Source organism: Eschscholzia californica, unplaced genomic scaffold, assembly GCF_041429995.1.
Source record: "Eschscholzia californica isolate CP2 unplaced genomic scaffold, dmEscCali1.0.p SCAF_1, whole genome shotgun sequence".
In the NCBI taxonomy this organism is placed as follows: Eukaryota; Viridiplantae; Streptophyta; class Magnoliopsida; order Ranunculales; family Papaveraceae; genus Eschscholzia; species Eschscholzia californica.
The window spans coordinates 63265945-63286117 of NW_028238198.1; the positions used below are offsets into that span (position 1 = coordinate 63265945).

At 38.0% G+C, this 20173-nt stretch overlaps 1 protein-coding gene and 1 long non-coding RNA gene across 2 annotated transcripts; one reads left to right on the plus strand and one right to left on the minus strand.

Moving 5' to 3' along the window:
* Positions 1-4816: 4816 nt before the first annotated feature.
* LOC147568143 (uncharacterized) lies at positions 4817-17492 on the minus strand. The gene is made up of 3 exons (XM_086659057.1): positions 16668-17492; positions 16373-16601; positions 4817-4977 (listed from the first exon to the last, which is right to left on the minus strand). The coding sequence occupies exons 1-3, from the start codon at positions 17490-17492 to the stop codon at positions 4817-4819; spliced, it is 1215 nt and encodes a 404-aa protein (XP_086515183.1).
* Positions 17493-18033: 541 nt separating this feature from the next.
* Positions 18034-18900, plus strand: LOC147568144 (uncharacterized). The gene is made up of 3 exons (XR_015238093.1): positions 18034-18165; positions 18296-18467; positions 18549-18900. It is a non-coding gene; the product is annotated as an uncharacterized LOC147568144 (long non-coding RNA).
* Positions 18901-20173: the final 1273 nt, after the last annotated feature.

A 20173-nucleotide genomic window follows, 5' to 3' on the forward strand; every position in this document is an offset into this window, starting at 1 on the left:
TGTTCCTTAAAAATATTTTTTTGTTCCTGGTAAAGATGACCATGCATTTGAAGTGTTTGTTGTAATGTGTGACACAACAGTCTTTCCTGGTTGGTAAATTTTTTACAGGTCGAAACTACTAAGAGCATTGAAGTAAAAGACAATGCAAAAGGCAAGAGAAAAGCTGCACCAGAAAGAGAAGAAAGCAGCCAAAAAAAGAAAGGAAAGAAATCAAAAACTGAAGTTGGAAGCTCAACAAGTGAACGAAAAAATAGACCACCAAACCTTGCAGCACTGGTGCCGAAGGCTTACAAGTATGCCCTTCGAAATACATGGAGACAATTGAAGACCACTTATCCAAAGATGTCGACTACACAGAAAGAGTTGTTAGCCGCTACTCCATTCAAAAATTTGGTGATGGCTTTTGTTGAAGACAAAATAGATTGGGATAACATAAACAAACCCAACAAGGCTATCTTTGAAATTCTATGCCTCTATTTTAGTTCGACAGAAAGGTTTACATTGGCGGGGAAAGAAATGCAAGTGAAACCTGAAGATGTGGCCCTAATTCTAGGTATGCCATTGTCAAGAGAGGTGAGAGAAATCTACCCTAAAAATAGATCACTAAAGCAGCCAGAAATAGATTTCTGTATGAAGTACTTCGGTGAAATCCCTGGATCGGTATCATGCATACAAATATCCAATGCCCTGAGAATTGCTGTCAACGGAGAGGTAGATGACATGGATGTGATCAGGCTGATCATCATGTCTATTTCTGCAAATGTTTTATTTGCTCCGCTATCAGGTTACGCGGTTCTAGTGCATATTCTATTCAACTTGCAAACAATGGAATCAATTCAAACTTTGTGTTGGCCAACAGCAGTGCACTCATACCTAATCGATCGAATCAATAAGTACCCCAACGACCCACTGAAAGCTTCAGGGTGCCTTGTATTTTTTTATCATTTAAATTCAAACTTAACTTCATGTGTCTCATACTCTATGTTTTTTATAGTTGTGGTTTTGCGAGCATACTCTATGTTTTGATCGAGAAGAGAGGTTTAGGGATGAGGTGCCTAGGATCGTGAGGTGGTCTTTGACGAATATAGATGATACATTTGACCAGAAGCTTACAAATCTTACTGCAGAACAGGTATACATTTGATCAGTGTTAATGGGAAACTGTTTTGTTCTGGTAAATAAAAAATGAACCTTTAAATTGTTTTGTTCTTGGTAAATAAAAATATTTCCTAGTAAATGTTTAGTTCCTGGTAAATAAATTTGTTTATTGTACATTAAATCAGGTTAGTGAATTATTTGTGTACCCACCAAATGATCAAGAAAAAGAGTTGCTGTCAGCCCCAAAGAACACAGAAGTGGTAGATGAATTGCTTCTCAAGATTGAACAGTGATGGGCCTAAAAAGTTTCCTAAATAGGTCTACACCCGCAAGTGCACGGGTATCAAGTTGTAATTTCTCGGTAAGACCGGTTCGTTCCTCAGAGACTAAGTCAAACTCAATTCTAATCTTAAAACTATGATGATTTCAAAAGTTGAGTAATGATTATTTGATTCAAGCAAATAAAAATAGAAAATAAACTCAAAAGAAAACAAATAAGTTGATATTCAAAAAAGGGGAACCTAGGGTTTTCGTATCCGTCCACATGACAATCCTAAAGACGATGTATTTGCCTTAGTCAACTAAGTACTTTGTTTTACTCAGATTCTATAACATGAACGCTCTAAAATCCGGAAAGTGTTATCGTTAAAAGCAATAAAGTTTTTAAAAGATACTAAGATTTTAATCTAAACATTAATTGACTTGCATATAAATCAAATCGATAACATTCTCATTATGGACTTCATCTAAAACCCTAGATAGACAAGATTTAGCTACTCATGCTAGAAGAGATAAACATTTATAATTTATATAAATAAAAGAGTAAAGAAACTTAACTTTTCTGCTGTTTCCAAACCAAACAGGGCCTTAGGGAAGCGATTTCCTTCTGTTTTTCCAAGAATTCTGCCAAACGCACCCTCCGAGAAAACGATTTTCTCGTCTTCCCGGAAATGGATTCTCCGAGAGAAAACTATTTTCCCACTGTATTTTCTCTCTAAGTTCTCTGTTTCTCTCTCTCTCTTTCTACTTATAACTCTCTGTAATCTCTTTATCTTTATGTATTCTATCTCTCTCTCACCAAGAAAACAGAATATAAAATGAAAATCTAAAACAAAATAAAGATAAACTTTTATCACAACCGAGTCTCTCTCTCTCTCTACAATATCTCTCTGTCTCTCTCTCTAACTTTCTCTCTTCCTCTGTAATCTCTCACTCTATCTCCCTAAGAAACTAAGATTACAAAAAGAGAAACAAAAATCAGAAATCAAGATAAGCTCTCGGTTCTCTCTCTTTCTACTGTTCTTTTTGCTCTCTGAAAAACCTGCCCCCTTTCTTCAGCCGAGCTCTTCTGTTTTTATAGAATTAAAAAAAACCAACCGAAATCTCCTTTGTTTCTGTTTTGATTTCCAATTGAATCGAATCTCTCGGTTCTCTCTCTAAATACCAATCGAGTCCAATCTCATCCTTATCTCCTGCTAGCCGAGATCTCTCTTTCTGTTTCTCTATTCTAAAATCCATCCTCTCGTTTTCTCTCTAAAACTGTTTTGAACAGTTTCCAAATGAAGCCGAGAGAGAAGGAAAATTCTGTTTCAAATATGGCTGCCTGGTGTGAGATCGATCTGGTGTATCGCGAGCTACATAAAGAGGTTGAGACAGTCCATCGGATAGAACTATTGTACACGTGCCACAGTAACTTCGACTGGATCGCGTGTGGAGCATCGAGGGTCAGCTGTGTCTGAACACTGAATCAGTCCCGAACAGCAATCACGTATTTAACCCACCTGTCCCAATATTAATACCGAAAGAATACCGCTCACGACCAGATTATTCCGCCTTCCGCTAAATCTGCACCACGTGTCATCTAGTTGACTGGGTTACAATCTTTGACTCCGATCTTTGACTTGGGCTAACTCTCTCCTCCAGACTCCAATTCAACTCCCATTTTCGCCGCTGGACTCGTCTTGAACTCTACTTTCATCCGAGCATCAAAATTTCCAAAATCAGAAAATGACCAAACTGCCCCTCATGTGTGTCTTTCTCCCGATTTTAACTGTTTTTCACACCGAACTCCGTAAAAGACACCTGAGAAGGAAAACCAAACAAATGATCAGAGTAACCTGCACTAACTGGACTAACTAACCCGAGTTAAGAGATTCAGATGGGACATTTTCATGTCTCATCAAACATCCACAAATTTAAATTTTGCTAGTCCTCGAGCAAAACAGAAAAATACAACTAAAACCCATCTCACCATTTTCGTAGGGAATCACTATTGCACTTAGCCCGTGCAACAAGCCGTTAAACCTCTAGGTTACCCAAGAGGACGAGTTTTGTCTCGTGAGGGTTTGCAGTGAATGTACCCACAAAATTCAAAGATCAAAAATGCAAAAGGGTCTAAATATGATGTGGACTAAAAATGTTCATCCGGTAGATTTTCGAAAGTTAGTAGAAATGAAATCCAAATTAATCGAACCACACAAACGCTAAAAATCTTTTCACTAGTAATCAAGACTCGAAGTGTACGTTACCAGCCAATATAAGTATCATTTCAGTTCTGAAAAGACAAGACCTCGATTACCGTCTCGATACATTTCGCCTCGACTACTGCCTCACGGTCATACACTCAAAAATCAAAGTCACTCAAGAATGGTTCACTCTATGTGTTGGTATGTATATGAAGGAAAACTCAACACATGAAAAAGACGGACTAAAATTTTGTGGACGACTGATCTCAAAGAAGGAAACAACCACTAATATGGAATGGGTAAGCTAACCAACTCTTCTCATCTTATCTACTATCTAACAATGCTTCCTAGAGGTAGATAGACACTAATGAGGATCTGACTAGAACTCCTGAGAACTCGACGTCTTCAAATCTTCAAGAACTACTTCAAGGGATAAACACTCTAACAAAACTACATAAACACTTTTTTCTTTCATTTTTTTTTTTTTTTTGCTACTGACTCTGGTAATAAAACTCAAAATACATAACATACTTTCTTCACATTATTATTTCCTTGGGTAAAATTCTATTCACTTTGCTTCATGCCTTATTCTCAGGGTTCTAAATAATGATGGCGTTCCTATCTTCCTCTAGTTGACACTGTTTTCAAGTTTCTCAGACTACAAGAGTAAAGTTCGCTTCCTGATGACATCCCTAGTGGTTGTAAAATTTGAACTCAAGAGATCAAAACTGAGTTCTAATGAATACTACGAGGTTGAGTAGCTTTTCATTCTACTCAGAATTAGCTCAGAAGAGATCACTCAAAACAAAAAGAAAGGCTCAGAATCTCACATAGGTTAAGTCTCCACTAATGATCGATTAAGTTCTCTCAGAAAAGTCAACTCTTCACCTATCTAACACTCACATGGCTAGTGCACAGACAACTTCAAGACTCGAAATTCGTGGAAAAACCCTTAGAAGCATAATACAACCAACTAGACTCTATAACTATTAACAAGCAAAAACAACTAGACTCACGTTTCTAATCCAAAAAATTTAAAATTTTGAACCCTTTTGAATTTTTGAAATAAGGACTAAAAATTCAATCCCCCATCCCCAAACTTAAACCAAACATTGTCCTCAATGTTCTGAAGACTATGCAAAATAACAGGATTATGGAAAGATGTTACCAGATTCAGAAGTCCTATGCATGGGTTGCCTCCTAGAAAGCGCTAAGTTTAACGTCTTTAGCCAGACGAAACTGATCATAGCGGATCAGTTTTGATAGACAGAATCTTCGATAGGATCGTCTTCTGTATCGGTCAACATCTCTAAAAATGGTTTCAGCTGTTGTCCATTCTCTTTGGACACACTACCATTTCTGTCTTCAATGTCGACTGCACCATAAGGATACACAAACTTGACCGTGAAAGGCCCTGACCATTTAGAACGGAGTTTACCAGGAAATAAATGCAAACGTGTGTTATATAATAAAACTTTCTGACCCGGTGAAAATGTTTTTCTTAAAATAATTTTATCATGCAACATTTTCATCTTATGTTTATATAACCTAGCACTCTCATATGCATCATTTCTCAACTCCTCCAACTCACTGAGTTGCAACTTTCTCTCTCTACCCGCCTTGTCAAGCGAAAAATTCAATTGCTTGATAGCCCAATATGCTCTGTGCTCTAACTCAACGGGTAAGTGGCATGCTCTACCATACACTAGTCTATATGGAGACATTCCAATAGGGGTCTTAAACGCTGTACTGTAAGCCCATAGTGCATCGGTTAGTCGTAAAGACCAATCCTTCCTATTGGTGTTAACCGTTTTCTCCAGAATGCGTTTAATCTCCCTATTCGACACCTCGACTTGACCACTAGTCTGTGGATGATATGGGGTAGACACTTTATGGGTAATACCATATTTACTCATTAAAAGCTCAAACTGCCTATTACAAAAGTGTGTGCCCCCGTCACTAATAATTGCCCGCGGTGTACCAAAACGTGAAAGTATGTTTTCCTTTAAGAAAGTGATCACAACTTTGTGATCATTCGTTTTGCAAGCAACCGCCTCTATCCACTTAGACACATAGTCAACTGCAACTAGGATGTACAGATTTCCAAATGAATTTGGGAAGGGACCCATGAAATCGATGCCCCACACATCGAAGACCTCAACTACCAAAATAGGATTAAGGGGCATCATGTTCCTACGTGAAATGCTTCCCAACTTTTGGCATCGTTCACATGCCAAACAATATGCATGGGTATCCTTAAATATAGACGGCCAGTAAAAACCACATTGTAGAATTTTGGCAGCCGTCTTTTTACTACTAAAATGCCCTCCACATGCATGATCATGACAAAAGGAAATGATTCTCAATTGTTCCTCATCAGGAACACATCTCCTAATGATCTGGTCGGGACAATACTTAAATAAGTATGGGTCGTCCCAGAAGAACCGTTTCACCTCAGCTAAAAATTTATCACGATCTTGCTTGGTCCAGTGTTTGGGTATTTGACCAGTAGCAAGATAGTTCACTATATCAGCAAACCAAGGTAATCGGGAGACACTAAAGAGTTGCTCATCAGGAAAGCTCTCTCTCATGGGTAACTTGTCTTTGACAGACTCGACTACAAGTCTAGACAAATGGTCTGCTACTAAATTTTCGAAACCCTTTTTGTCCCGAATCTCTATGTCAAATTCCTGTAGCAGTAGTATCCATCTAATCAGCCTAGGTTTTGCATCCTTTTTAGAAAGGAGATATTTTAATGCAGCATGATCAGAGAATATGATGACCTTAGACCCCACGAGATATGATCTGAACTTCTCTAAGGCATACACTACAGCTAACAACTCTTTTTCAGTGGTAGAGTAGTTTAGTTGTGCATCATTCAACGTCTTACTGGCATAGTATATAACGTGAAGAAGTTTATTCTCACGTTGACCTAACACGACTCCAATGGCATAATCAGATGCATCACACATGATCTCAAATGGAGTACTCCAGTTGGGAGGTTGAACAATAGGGGCGGAAGTAAGCATAAGTTTAAGTTTTTCAAAGGCTTCTAAGCAAGGACCATCAAAGACAAATTTGTTCTCTTTTGCCAAAAGATTACAAAGAGGTCTAGATATCTTGATGAAATATTGATAAACCGCCGATAAAATCCAGCATGTCCTAAGAACGATCGAATATCTTTGACCGTTTTAGGGACTGGGAGGCTTTTTATCAACTCAACTTTTGCTTTATCTACTTCAATGCCCTTGTTAGAAATGACATGCCCTAAGACTATTCCTGAGCGAACCATAAAGTGACATTTCTCCCAATTAAGAACTAAGTTCTTCTCTTTGCATCGAACCAAACACGAGTGTGAGGTGATGCAGACACTGATCAAATGATGAGCCAAAGACTGAAAAATCATCCATAAAGACCTCGAGAAACCTCTCTACCATATCTGAAAATATGTTCATCATACATCTTTGAAAAGTGGCGGGTGCATTACACAACCCAAAAGGCATCCGACGATAAGCATAAGTTCCAAATAGACAGGTAAAAGTGGTTTTCTCTTGGTCTTCAGGGGCTATTGGAATCTGATTATAGCCAGAATAGCCATCTAAGAAATAGTAGTAGCTATGCCCAGCTAGTCTCTCTAACATCTGATCAATGAAAGGAAGAGGAAAATGGTCTTTCCTCGTGATCGTGTTTAATTTCCTGTAGTCAACACAAACACGCCACCCAGTGGTCATCCTGGTGGGTATTAACTCATTTGACTTGTTCTTGACTACAGTAATGCCTGATTTCTTGGGTACAGTTTGAACAGGACTGACCCCAGTACTATCTGAAATAGGGTATATGATACCCGCACCTAATAATTTCAGGACTTCAGCTCTAACTACCTCCTTCATGTGAGGGTTAAGTCTACGTTGCATTTCTCTTGACGGTTTAGCATCTTCCTGTAGATAGATATGGTGCATGCAAACAGAAGGACTTCTACCCTTTAAATCTGATATTGACCACCCTAAGGCCTCTTTGTGGTTTCTAAGGACATCTAACAGTCTACTCTCCTGTTCTTTTTCTAACTCAGAAGCAATAATGACAGGTAGAGTTTCAGATGGGCCTACAAACGAATACTTTAAGTTGTCAGGCAAGGGTTTCAATTCTAAGGAAGGTGGTTTTTCTGTGGATGTAGACAACTCAGGGATAGAAGGACCACTGGACTCATTGGTAGATGATAGTCGATTTGTCTCTAAAGTTGGCAAGTCAATTGGCTCTGACAAAATGAGGGGTTCAACTTTCGCTTTCCACTTATCAGTATCCAGTAATGGGGTAGAATCCAACATAGCATTTACCTCATTGATACTTCCCTCCTCATCAAAGTCTAAGCCAAAATGAGCCAACAGTGTTTCTAAGGGATCCTCGGATAAAGTTTCAGGTAAAGAATCCTGAACAAACATATCTATCACATTCAACTCGCTAAAATCCTCAACATCATCTGGAAAAAGTCTTGTGATGAGACATGGAAATGTCCCATCTGAGTCTCTTAATTTAGACGAGTTAGTCTCTCTAGAGCAGTTACTCTCACGAAATAACCCTCTTTTATGTTCAGGTACCTTTTTACAGAGTTACGCGTGCAAAACGGATAAAGTCGGAAAGAATACATACTTCAGGGCATTTTGGTCATTTGGAGGTTATGGTGTTCTGGAACTTTTAGTACTCAGTTGAAAAGAAGAGTCCGAAATGAACCAAACGGCGAAAACGGAAGTCAATTTGGGATTCGGATGAGCAAAATATGACTAGTCAAAGTTTAGGTCAAAAAGAAATTAATTGACCTTTTGCTATAGGACACGTGGCGCTGATTCAGTGGGTCCCGTGGTAATCTCTTATAATGTCCCACGTTACACCTTATAATTCTCTTCATAGCCAAAGAATCAAAACAGGAAGTGCCCATCCATCCTTATCACCCTTTTCTTTTAATATTTAGTGGCCCGTATTAATTATTTCCATCCTTATCTTTCCATCTTATAAACCACTAAAGAGAGATTAGGCGAGGTTTTCTTGTTCTTTTAAAAAGGGAGCTGGGGCTGGTTGGATTGAAAGCTAAAAGCAGGGATTCGGTTGAAGCCAAGGATAGAATAGAATCAAGAGCTGGAGATATTTTCTAGAGAGAGAGAGAGAGAGATATTCTCTCGGCTGAAGAACAAATTCCGGGGGATATAAAAAACAGAGAGCAAGAACTGGTGGAGCAACTCGGCTGGGAGCATCATCCTCCTCTCAAGCTCAACTACAAACAGTAAATCAGAGAGAGAGAGTGAGAAGAAAAGAGGATCAGTTTTATAGAACAGAAAAACAGAGAAGGAAGGAGTTCTTAGAAGAGAACAGAAAGGAGAGAGATGACGGGTTTTAAAGAAGAAAACAGGGAAGAGGGAGAGAGAGAGAACCGAGAGCTTATTGATTTCGTTTTTCTTTTTGTAATCTTAGTTTCTTAGTGAGAGAGAGAGAGATTACAGAGGAAGAGAGAAAGTTAGAGAGAGAGAGACAAAGAGATATTTTAGAGAGAAAAACTCGGTTTTAATATTATCATTTTCTTGCTTTTTATTTTTCTTGTTGTTTTGGACTTCTTAGTGAGAGAGAGGGAGATTACAGAGAAAGAGAGAGAGAGAGATTAAGAATAGAGAGAGAAAACATAAAGTTTGGAGAGAGAAAGAGAGTTAAGGAAGGTGAGAAAATAATTTTCTCAGAGAGGAAAATATTTCCGGGAAGATGAGAAAATCGTTTTCCCTAGGGGTGCGTTTGGCAGAATTCTCTGAAAATCAGAAGAAAATCACTTCCTTAGGCTCTGTTTGGTGGGAAAATCGCAGAAAAGTTAAGTTTCTTTCTTCTTTTTCTTATACTAATTCAAATATTTATCGTTTCTAGCATGAGTAGCTAAATCTTTTCTATCTAGGGTTTTAGATGAAGTCATAATAATTATTTTCTCGATAAATTTATTAAAGTTTTTACTATTTTAACGATAAAATCTTCCGGGTTCTTAGACCGTTCATGGACTAAAACCTGAGTTATACAATGAACTCTCTAATTAGATCAAAATTAAATTGTCGTTAGAATTGTTAGGCAGACGGATTCGAAAACCCTAGGTTCCCTTTTTTCTGAATACCGACTTATTTTATTTTTAGTATTTTTATTTTTAGTATTTTTATTTTATTTTATTTTTTTGGTGAGAGAGAGACTTTTAGACTTTCTAGTTTATTTTATTTTTGGTTTTAAAGTTTTGACCCTAAATTGGAGGGCTTAATTAAATTGTAACCGAAAACCAAAACGAAGCCTCAGGTTGGAACACTCGCGGATCATCTACAAAGGTCATCGCCCGTCTTGAACGGGAGGTAAATTTCTTGAACACCCACGAATCTCCTGTCAGTGGGTATTTGTGTGAATTCGTGTGCCTAATTGCTTTGATCGAACTGTTAGTGTAATCATTCTAGTAAGGGCACTAACCCAGTTACAAGATAAGAAACGGATTTCATCACCGTTCTCTTGCCCACATAGGTAACAACATTCACGAACCCAAACCTCACTTAAAAAGCTAAAATATTATTTAGACATCAGCCCCTAAGGTATCGAGCTCATAGAACCCTTCAAAAACAACTCGGGAAATTGACTTTTATCTAGGCATTCTCAGAGGAAAGTTTGTAAACAATTCTTGTCAAAAAGGCCGCCTCGAGAAGAGGAAACGTTTGCCGAAGGAAGACGGCTGTCACAACGTTCATCGTTGGTTGTCTTCCTGGAGAATTGTTTACCGACTACTCTGATCGAGTAACCTTTATAACAGTAAAAGTTCAAGTGTTGTGGCGAAGTAGGAGTTGTCTAGCTTTTTAGGTGAATCTAACAAACCCACTCATTGCTAGATTTTGTCTAGGTTGCTTGGTGGAGTCAGCCTGATTGTGTTTGCTTTCCTATAAGATCTTCGTAGGCCTTCCTCGGTTTTCGGTCTCCAAAAAAATAAAATAAAATAAAATTGAGAGATGGATAGATCGTGTTCCCAACATAATGGCAGAAGGGATGAGAGTTCTTCAAATCTACCATGGTGGTATTTAGCAAATGGGCAGAATAGTAGTAGTCATCCTAGAGACAATGTGCATAATGATGGTCGTAGGGATTATTATCAACCTCAAGAAGGTTATGAACCATCTTATAGATATCCTGACAGATCATCTTACATGTATTATAACGAAGAATTTTATGCTTCACACGTATCTCAACCTCAATGGGATAACGGTGAAACTATTGATCCTTCATCTTCAGCATCACCTTCGTTGGCCGAAACTATGAGTATGTTAAAGAAGGTTCATAAAGAGTCTATTAGTGCGCTAAGGAGGATTAATGGAGAGTCTTCTGCTCCACACTTGTCTCAACCTCAATGGGATAACAGTGAAAAGGTTGACTCTCCATATGTAGGATCATCTTCGTTGGCCGAAACTGTTAGTGATCTTCAAAAGAGTACTTTCGAGTTTTGTCAGAATTTAGAAGAAAAGACTGACAATATCTGTAGACCTCTACAAGAAATAACAACCAGTATTATAGAAGAAGATCACCATGAGAATGTAGAGTACGGTCCACAGTGTCTTGTGTACTATGATGACGAGGATACAATTTTAGAGGAGTACAGTTCTCCCGACAACATCGTTATTGAGACTAAAATCTCAGAAACGATGGAGCCCGATATTGAGATATCCTCTCATTGTATCGAACTTGAAATCCATTCAGACCATAATGAAGAGTTCACTAGAGTTGAAGATGATTTGAAGTCGTTTGACTCAACTGAGGATGATGAATCATGGTTGACCAATTTGCTAAATGAAAGGATTGACTCGCCAGATTTAGGCGAAGATTTAGAATTCTTTAGGGACACCGATGATAACATGATAAAAGAAATTATAGAAGGACTATCCAACTCGACTTCTAGGGATTGTGAGTCTGATAGTAGGGTTTCTCCATTGAAGGAACCCGAAGTACCTGTTTTAGAGAACCCTAGTTTAAGTCCGGGTGTCATTGATAGTCCTCTAGATTACTTTGCATTTTGTCCCTCAAAACCATGTGTAGATTTTGAAGCACTCACTCCTTCTGTCAATCATCCATATGAAGACCCATTCTATCCAGTATGTACTCTCTCGGGTGCGGTGCCAAACTTAATAACCTTATTGTCGTCTAAGTTTGGGGATTGCCCTTCTTTCTTGATAGTCTCACTTACACTATCACCAAGTTACGAAAATGTGAGACTATCGTTCACTGAAAACTTTGTGTTTTGGGTGGACCCACAGATGTATCGATTATTGGTTTATAGTTAGTTACACTTTTGTAATCCAGTAGGTATAATTCTTTCTATTTTTCAAGTCATCTGTTTCGTCTGGCTGAAGACGTTAAACTTAGCGCTTTCTGGGAGGCAACCCATGCATAGGACTCCTGAATCTGGTAACATCTTTCCCTATTCCTGTTATTTTGCATAGTCTTCAGAACATTGAGGACAATGTTTCGTTTAAGTTTGGGGATGGGGGATTGAATTTTTAGTCCTGATTTCAAAAATTCAAAAGGGTTCAAAATTTTTAATTTTTGGATTGGAAATGTGAGTCTAGTGTTTTTTGTTAATAGCTATAGAGTTTAGTTGGTTGTACTATGCTTTTGCTAAAGGTTTTTCCACGAATTTTGAGTCTTGTCTGTGCACTAGACATGTGAGTGTTAGATAGGTGAAGAGTTGACTTTTCTGAGAGAACTTAATCGATCATTAGTGGAGACTTAACCCATGTGAGATTCTGAGCCTTTCTTTTGCTTTGAGTGATCTCTTCTGAGCTAGTTCTGAGTAGAATGAAGAGCTACTCAACCTAGCAATATTCATTAGAACTCAGTTGATCTCTTGAGTTCAAATTTCACAACCACTAGGGATGTCATCAGGAATGCCAACCTTCTCTTGTAGTCTGAGAAACTTGAAAACAGTGTCAACTCTAGGAAGATAGGAAATTCATCATTTAGAACCCTGAGAATAAGGCATGAAGCAAAGTGAATAGAATTTTATCCAAGGAAAGAATAATGTGAAGAAAGTATGTTATGTATCTTGAGTTTTATTACCAGAGTCAGTATTCAAAAAAAAAAAAAAAAAAAGAGAAAAAAAAAAAGAGAAAAGAAAAAGAAAAAAAGAGTTTGTGTAGTTTGTTTGAGTATTTATCCCTTGAAGTTGTTCTTGAAGATTTGAAGACGTCGAGTTCTCAGGAGTTCTAGTCAGATCCTTATTAGTGTCTATCGACCTCTAGGAAGCATTGTTAGATAGTAGATCAGGTGAGAAGAGTTGGTTAGCTTCCCCATCCTGTATTAGTGGTTGTTTCCTTCTTTGAGATCAGTCGTCCACAGAATTTTAGTCCGTCTTTTTCATGTGTTGAGTTTTCCTTCATATTCATACTAACACATAGAGTGAACCATTCTTCAGTGACTTTGACTTTTGAGTGTATGACCGTGAGGCAGAAGTCGAAGGCGAAATGTATCGGGACGGTAATCGAGGTCTTGTCTTTTCAGAACCGAAATGATACTTATATTGGCTGGTCACGTGCACTTCGAGTCTTGATTACTAGTGAAATGATTTTTAGCGTTTGTATGGTTCGATTGATTTGGATTTAATTTCTATTAACTTTCGAAAATCTACCGGATGAACATTTGTAGTCCACATCATATTTAGACTCTTTTGCATCTTTGATCTTTGAATTTTGTGGGTATATTCACTGCAAACCCTCACGAGACAAAACTCGTCCTCTGGGGTAACCTAGAGGTTTAACGGCTTGTTGCATGTGCTAAGTGCAATCGTGGGTCCCTACGAAAGTGGTGAAATGGGTTTAGTTTTATTTTTCTGTTTTGCTCGAGGACTAGCAAAATCTAAGTTTGGGGATGTTTGATGAGACATGGAAATTTCCCATCTGAGTCTCTTAATTTAGACGAGTTAGTCTCTCTAGAGCAGTTACTCTCACGAATTACTCTCTTTTATGTTCAGGTACCTTTTTACAGAGTTACGCGTGCAAAACGGATAAAGTCGGAAAGAATACATACTTCTGGGCATTTTAGTCATTTGGAGGTTATGGTGTTCTGGAACTTTTAGTACTCAGTTGAAAAGAAGAGTCCGAAACGAACCAAACGGCGAAAACGGAAGTCAATTTGGGATTCGGATGAGCAAAATATGACTAGTCAAAGTTTAGGTCAAAAAGAAATTAATTGACCTTTTGCTATAGGACACGTGGCGCTGATTCAGTGGGTCCCGTGGTAATCTCTTATAATGTCCCACGTTACACCTTATAATTCTCTTCATAGCCAAAGAATCAAAACAGGAAGTGCCCATCCATCCTTATCACCCTTTTCTTTTAATATTTAGTGGCCCGTATTAATTATTTCCATCCTTATCTTTCCATCTTATAAACCACTAAAGAGAGATTAGGCGAGGTTTTCTTGTTCTTTTAAAAAGGGAGCTGGGGCTGGTTGGATTGAAAGCTAAAAGCAGGGATTCGGTTGAAGCCAAGGATAGAATAAAATCAAGAGCTGGAGATATTTTCTAGAGAGAGAGAGAGAGAGATATTCTCTCGGCTGAAGAACAAATTCTGGGGGATATAAAAAACAGAGAGCAAGAACTGGTGGAGCAACTCGGCTGGGAGCATCATCCTCCTCTCAAGCTCAACTACAAACAGTAAATCAGAGAGAGAGAGTGAGAAGAAAAGAGGATCAGTTTTATAGAACAGAAAAACAGAGAAGGAAGGAGTTCTTAGAAGAGAACAGAAAGGAGAGAGATGACGGGTTTTAAAGAAGAAAACAGGGAAGAGGGAGAGAGAGAGAACCGAGAGCTTATTGATTTCGTTTTTCTTTTTGTAATCTTAGTTTCTTAGTGAGAGAGAGAGAGATTACAGAGGAAGAGAGAAAGTTAGAGAGAGAGAGACAAAGAGATATTTTAGAGAGAGAAACTCGGTTTTAATATTATCATTTTCTTGCTTTTTATTTTTCTTATTGTTTTGGACTTCTTAGTGAGAGAGAGGGAGATTACAGAGAAAGAGAGAGAGATTAAGAATAGAGAGAGAAAACATAAAGTTTGGAGAGAGAAAGAGAGTTAAGGAAGGTGAGAAAATAATTTTCTCAGAGAGGAAAATATTTCCGGGAAGACGAGAAAATCGTTTTCCCTAGGGGTGCGTTTGGCAGAATTCTCTGAAAATCAGAAGGAAATCACTTCCTTAGGCTCTGTTTGGTGGGAAAATCGCAGAAAAGTTAAGTTTCTTTCTTCTTTTTCTTATACTAACTCAAATATTTATCGTTTCTAGCATGAGTAGCTAAATCTTTTCTATCTAGGGTTTTAGATGAAGTCATAATAATTATTTTCTCGATAAATTTATTAAAGTTTTTACTATTTTAACGATAAAATCTTCCGGGTTCTTAGACCGTTCATGGACTAAAACCTGAGTTATACAAAGAACTCTCTAATTAGATCAAAATTAAATTGTCATTAGAATTGTTAGGAAGACGGATTCGAAAACCCTAGGTTCCCTTTTTTTTTTCTGAATACCGACTTATTTCTTTATTTATTTTTGAGTCTTATATTTTATTTTTATTTTACCACCATCAAACTATTTTTAAATCTCAATAGTTTTAAGGTTAGAATTTAGTTTAACTTAGTCTCTGAGGAACGAACCGGTCTTACCGGAACTATTACTTGACGCCCGTATACTTGCTGGTGGAGATTTTTTAGGGTAACCTTTTAGGCCCATCATCCTGCTTTATAGATGTTCATCTCTACAGTCATGTTTCCAAAAGACAATTTTAAGAGTCCACTCCTACAATATATGACAACATCAGATGTAGTTAAGAATGGTCGTTCTAAAATGACGGGAATTTGACTTTGGGTATCACGAACAGGGTCGGTATCCAAGATGATGAAATCGACAGGAAAGATGAATTCACCAACTTTTATCAAAACATCTTCCACTATTCCACGTGGTCGCATAATAGACCGATCTGCCAACTAGAGAACTACAGGAGTGGGTTTTATTTCTCCTAAACCTAACTGTAAGTACACCGAGTAAGGAAGAAGGTTAACACTAGCACCTAGATCTAATAATGCTCGTTCGATCTCATGTTCCTCTATTGTGCATGGTAATGTAGGACTTCCTGGGTCTTTGTACTTAGATGGAAGGGTTTGTTGGATAATAGAACTCACTTGATTAGTCAAGAAGACTTTCTTATGCACGTTCATCTTACGCTTTCTAGTACATATGTGAACTTAGCGTAAGATGGGATCTGTTTAATAGCATCTAATAATGGAATGTTAATACTAACCTGTTTGAACATTTCCATTATCTCCTCAAACTGAGACTTCTTCTTAGGTTCTACCAGACGCTGAGGATAAGGGACTCTAGGAACATATGGCTTACGCACAATGGGTAGGTTTTCAGACTCAGGAGCCTTCACAGGCTCTTTACTAGGGGTACTAGTTGGTAAGGTTGGTGGTTCAGAGTGTGGTTCACTATCTTCGGAAACTCCTACCTTATTGTCAATTGTCCTACCACTTCTAAGGGTGGTTACTGCATTGGCCTGGTCCATCGACATTTTACCCTTCGGGTTTGGCTCTGGTTGACTAGGAAATATACCCTGTTCTCTCTGCCTAAGGGCTTCTGTAAGTTGACCTACCTCGGTTCTTAGACTAGATATAGTCTGGTTGGTCTGTTGTGCAAACTCCATTTAGGCCTTAGCTAGCTGCTTCATGGTTTCCTCTAAAGACTCCTTGTTCTGAGAAGGATATTGGGTACTAGATTGACCCTGGTTTTGAGCATAAGGATTCCTAAAAGCATTAAACCCAGGAGGGTTCATTGAACTACTAATCTGACCCTGACCCTGACCCTTTGACCAAGAAAAATTGGGGTGATTTCTCCAACACGGATTATAAGTGTTCGAATAAGGATCATATTTCAGACGGTTATCTTGCCTAAAGTTTAGATAAAGAGCATTAGCATGCTCTTTTTCGTCAGGAACAAAGAATAGGGTCCACTTATTTCCAGTATGAGATGGGTCTCCACAGACCGAGCACGGATAAGAGATGGATTCATTTCCAACACTCATGGCTTGAGTGGGATCCTCCCTGAATGCTTTAGGCTGACCAAGTTCTAGGGCTTCTATCCTTCTCGTCATGGCGGCGAGTTTAAGATCTGACTCATCAACTCTATAGATGCCAGCTTTATTTGGAGTAGGATTAGCCCTAGTAGGAGGTCCTCTAGAAGTTTTCCATTGCTGGGATTTCTCAGCCAACTCTTCTAGAAATGCCTTACACTCATCGGCGGTTTTACTGATGAACCCGCCACTACAGAATGATTCTACCATGGATGTAGTTGGGTAATCTAGTCCGTCATAGAGAATCTGGACTAATCTTATTTTTTCAAAACCATGGTGTGGACACTGTAGTAAGATTTCTTTAAATCTCTCAAGATATTTATAGAGAGACTCTCCTTCTTGCTGCACAAAACTGTTAAGACTTTGACTTAAAGAGGTAGTTTTGTGTTTCGGGAAGAATTTCAGAAGGAATGCACTGCTCAATTCTTCCCATGTAGTAATGGAATGGGGTTGTAAGGCATACAACCAAGATTTTGCTTTCTCCTTCAGTGAGAAAGGGAACAACCTAAGTCTCAATATTTCGTCAGGCATATTGGGGAAATTCATAGTCCCACAGATTTCTTCGAAATCCCTAACATGGTAGTAGGGATTCTCGTTCTCAACCCCACGGAAAACAGGGAGCATTTGAATTGTGCTCGGTTTCAACTCGAATTGAGTCGTGCATCGGGGTAACCGTATGCATGACGGTTGACACGTTCTAGTGGGATTCATGTAATCCCTGAGTGTCATAGGCTGATTTCCATCCCTGGCTTGGTTTAGATTTTCACCCATAGTGTCACTCAAAGAGAGATTTGCTAAAAGATTACTTAAATGTGCTTCTCTACTGATGAAACGACCTCTCTTATCACGATATTTATTGGGCATAAACTAGAGCCCAACGACCAAGGATATTCGAACCAAAGAATCACTACGAGGAACCTATAGGAAAGCAAACACAATCAGGCTGACTCCACCAAGCAACTTAAACAAAATCTAGACAATAGACAGGTTTGTCAGATTCACCCTACAAATCTAGACAACTCCTACTTCGTAACGAAGCTTGAACTATAATATTTATGAGGGTTACTCCGTCCAAGTACTACGATCAAACAACTCCTGGAGACGACCAACGATAAACGTTGTGATAGCCGTCCAACCTGGTAACGTTTCCTCTTCTCGAGGCGACCTTATAAAGAGTTGTATGAACTTTCTCTTTAGGAATGCCCAAATAAATATTAAGTCCCTGAATCGTTTCAAAAATCCTATGAGCTCGAGATCTTAGGATCGTGAATTGTTCCAAAGCAGCAGCTGCCATTAAATTCCCGGTGATTGATATAGAGTCGATAACAATGAAGAAACAAGTGAAAGAACCAATAAGTAACTGGAAAAAGGGAGGGTTATGGCCCTACGTCCAAGAGAAAGAAAAATCACTACTGCTAGAATTCATGACATACGGGTGGACAAGGTAAATAACTCAGTAACTGGTAAATAATTAAATGTCTGGTAAACAAAAAAATGTATGGTAAACAATTTGTGTAGTAAATGTATATCTTTATGGAAAATAATTGTGTGGCTGGATTGAATTCTATGTACAGCCTCGAAGTGTGGAACAAGGACAAAGAACATTGCCTGAAAGTGAAAGATTTGGATGAACTTATGATGAATCGGGGATGTGACTCGCAAATCATAGACTGGTTTGAGGACCACCTGGCACAGGACGCCAAAGACGTGAACAAAGAAGTTATTTTCCTATCTTCATTGCTTTTTGTAAGTTTCCTTGTCAAACATATAATAAATTTTTAAATGGTGTTGAGTAAATAGTAGTCTAAAATATATAACGATTTGCAGACCTTGATCAAACAAGAGCGGAGTCAGGCAAGTATTGAGGCCAATTTAAATCAGCGGCTGGAAGCGCAATACATCAAAGATCATACTACAACCTTGTGTGCGCCACTGAATACTCCGTACACAGATGACTCATTCGAGGGTCATCACTGGACTCTGCTTGTCTATGAATTCGAAGAGAATGAATGGAAGCACTACAAATCTTTGCAGCGTGACACTAACCTGGCTAACCAATGCAACAATAATGCAAAGAAATTTGCATCGCAACTGGCAGAAACATTGATAAAGATGAAGTGCACACGCAAACGAAGTGGGCCTTACGCTAAAGAAAGGATGACGAAAAAGATATCCTATGTAAAGGAGGTTGACTGCCCTCAGAAGGGGATAGGTGAGTCTAAAATTTGCTTCCTTACTTTAGTAGTTATTAAGTTTCTTTAAACTCACACTTTATTTTTGAATCAAACAGTCCAGACTGTGGCCTCTACGTAATGCTCCAGTTGGAGGATATCATCAACATAAGCAACCAGTCCAATTTTCCGGGGGCCTGTTCGCAGCTGGAAACTTATGCAGACAAAGCAAGAAGAAAGAGGGTAGAAGTAACATTCAAAATTTTGGATGAATCAAAGGAGGTATGGAGAAGGATGATAAATGAAGGGTCATAAATAGTTGTTTATGTGAAAATTATGGTTGTGTTTTTTAACTTTTACTAAGTACTGGAAAAAACTTGGAAAGTTTTTTTATTGTGAAATTTTTTAAGTTTTACTAAGTACTGGAAAAAACTTATGGTTGTGAAACTTATGGTTGTGTTTATGTGAAACTTTTGTTAGTCAAAAATATGTTTGCACTGGAAAAAACTTGTTAATTTTCCATAAAAAATATCGGGAAAACAAAGAATTTCCGGTAAAGAAAAATATGTACTTGACATAACTTAGGAAAAAATATTCTAAAATCCGGGAAAAATTAAACTTTCCGGTAAATAAAAATATGTACTCGACAAAACTGAGAAATCTTTGCCAAAAAATCCCGGGGAAAAAAATAATTTCCGGTAAATAAAAAAATGTACTAGACAAAACTTAGAAAAAATCTTGGGAAGAAAAACAATTTTCGGTAAATAATAATATGTACTCGACATGACTTAGAAAAAAATATTTTCAGTACATATTTTTACTCAAAACACCACATGCCCAAGCTTGTGCAGAAGATTGTTTTTCCCAAAACTTAGAAATTTTTCCCAAAAAAACTTAGAAATTTTTCGGAAAATCCATATGTACTGGACATAATTTTCGGAAAATCCATATGTACTGGACAAAACTTAGAAATTTTTCCCAAAAAATCCTGGGGAAAAAAATAATTTCCGGTAAATAAAAAAATGTTCTGGACAAAACTTAGAAAAAATCCCAGGGAAAAAAAACAATTTTCGGTACATTAAATAATTTTCGGTAAATAATAATATGTACTCGACTTGACTTAGAAAAAATATATTCTGAACAAGAATGCATCCATTGTATTTCGTTTTCGCAAAAGTACCATCAACAAATATCAATGGCCGGCAGTGCTTGAAACCTTAGATGCATGCTCCAAGAGCAATAAATATTCGAACAAAACGGTGGGAATCTTTATCAACTTGA

What these genes read in the sequence shown, in the direction of transcription:
- LOC147568143 (XM_086659057.1), bottom strand. Translation starts at nt 17,492, where the DNA reads ATGGGTGAAAATCTAAACCAAGCCAGGGATGGAAATCAGCCTATGACA. An exon ending in ATCCCACTCAAGCCATGAGT is followed by an intron (nt 16,602 to 16,667) that starts GTTGGAAATGAA and finishes ACTGGAAATAAG; the next exon opens with TGGACCCTATTCTTTGTTCC. An exon ending in TCCTTATGCTCAAAACCAGG is followed by an intron (nt 4,978 to 16,372) that starts GTCAATCTAGTA and finishes CTAAATGGTCAG; the next exon opens with GGCCTTTCACGGTCAAGTTT.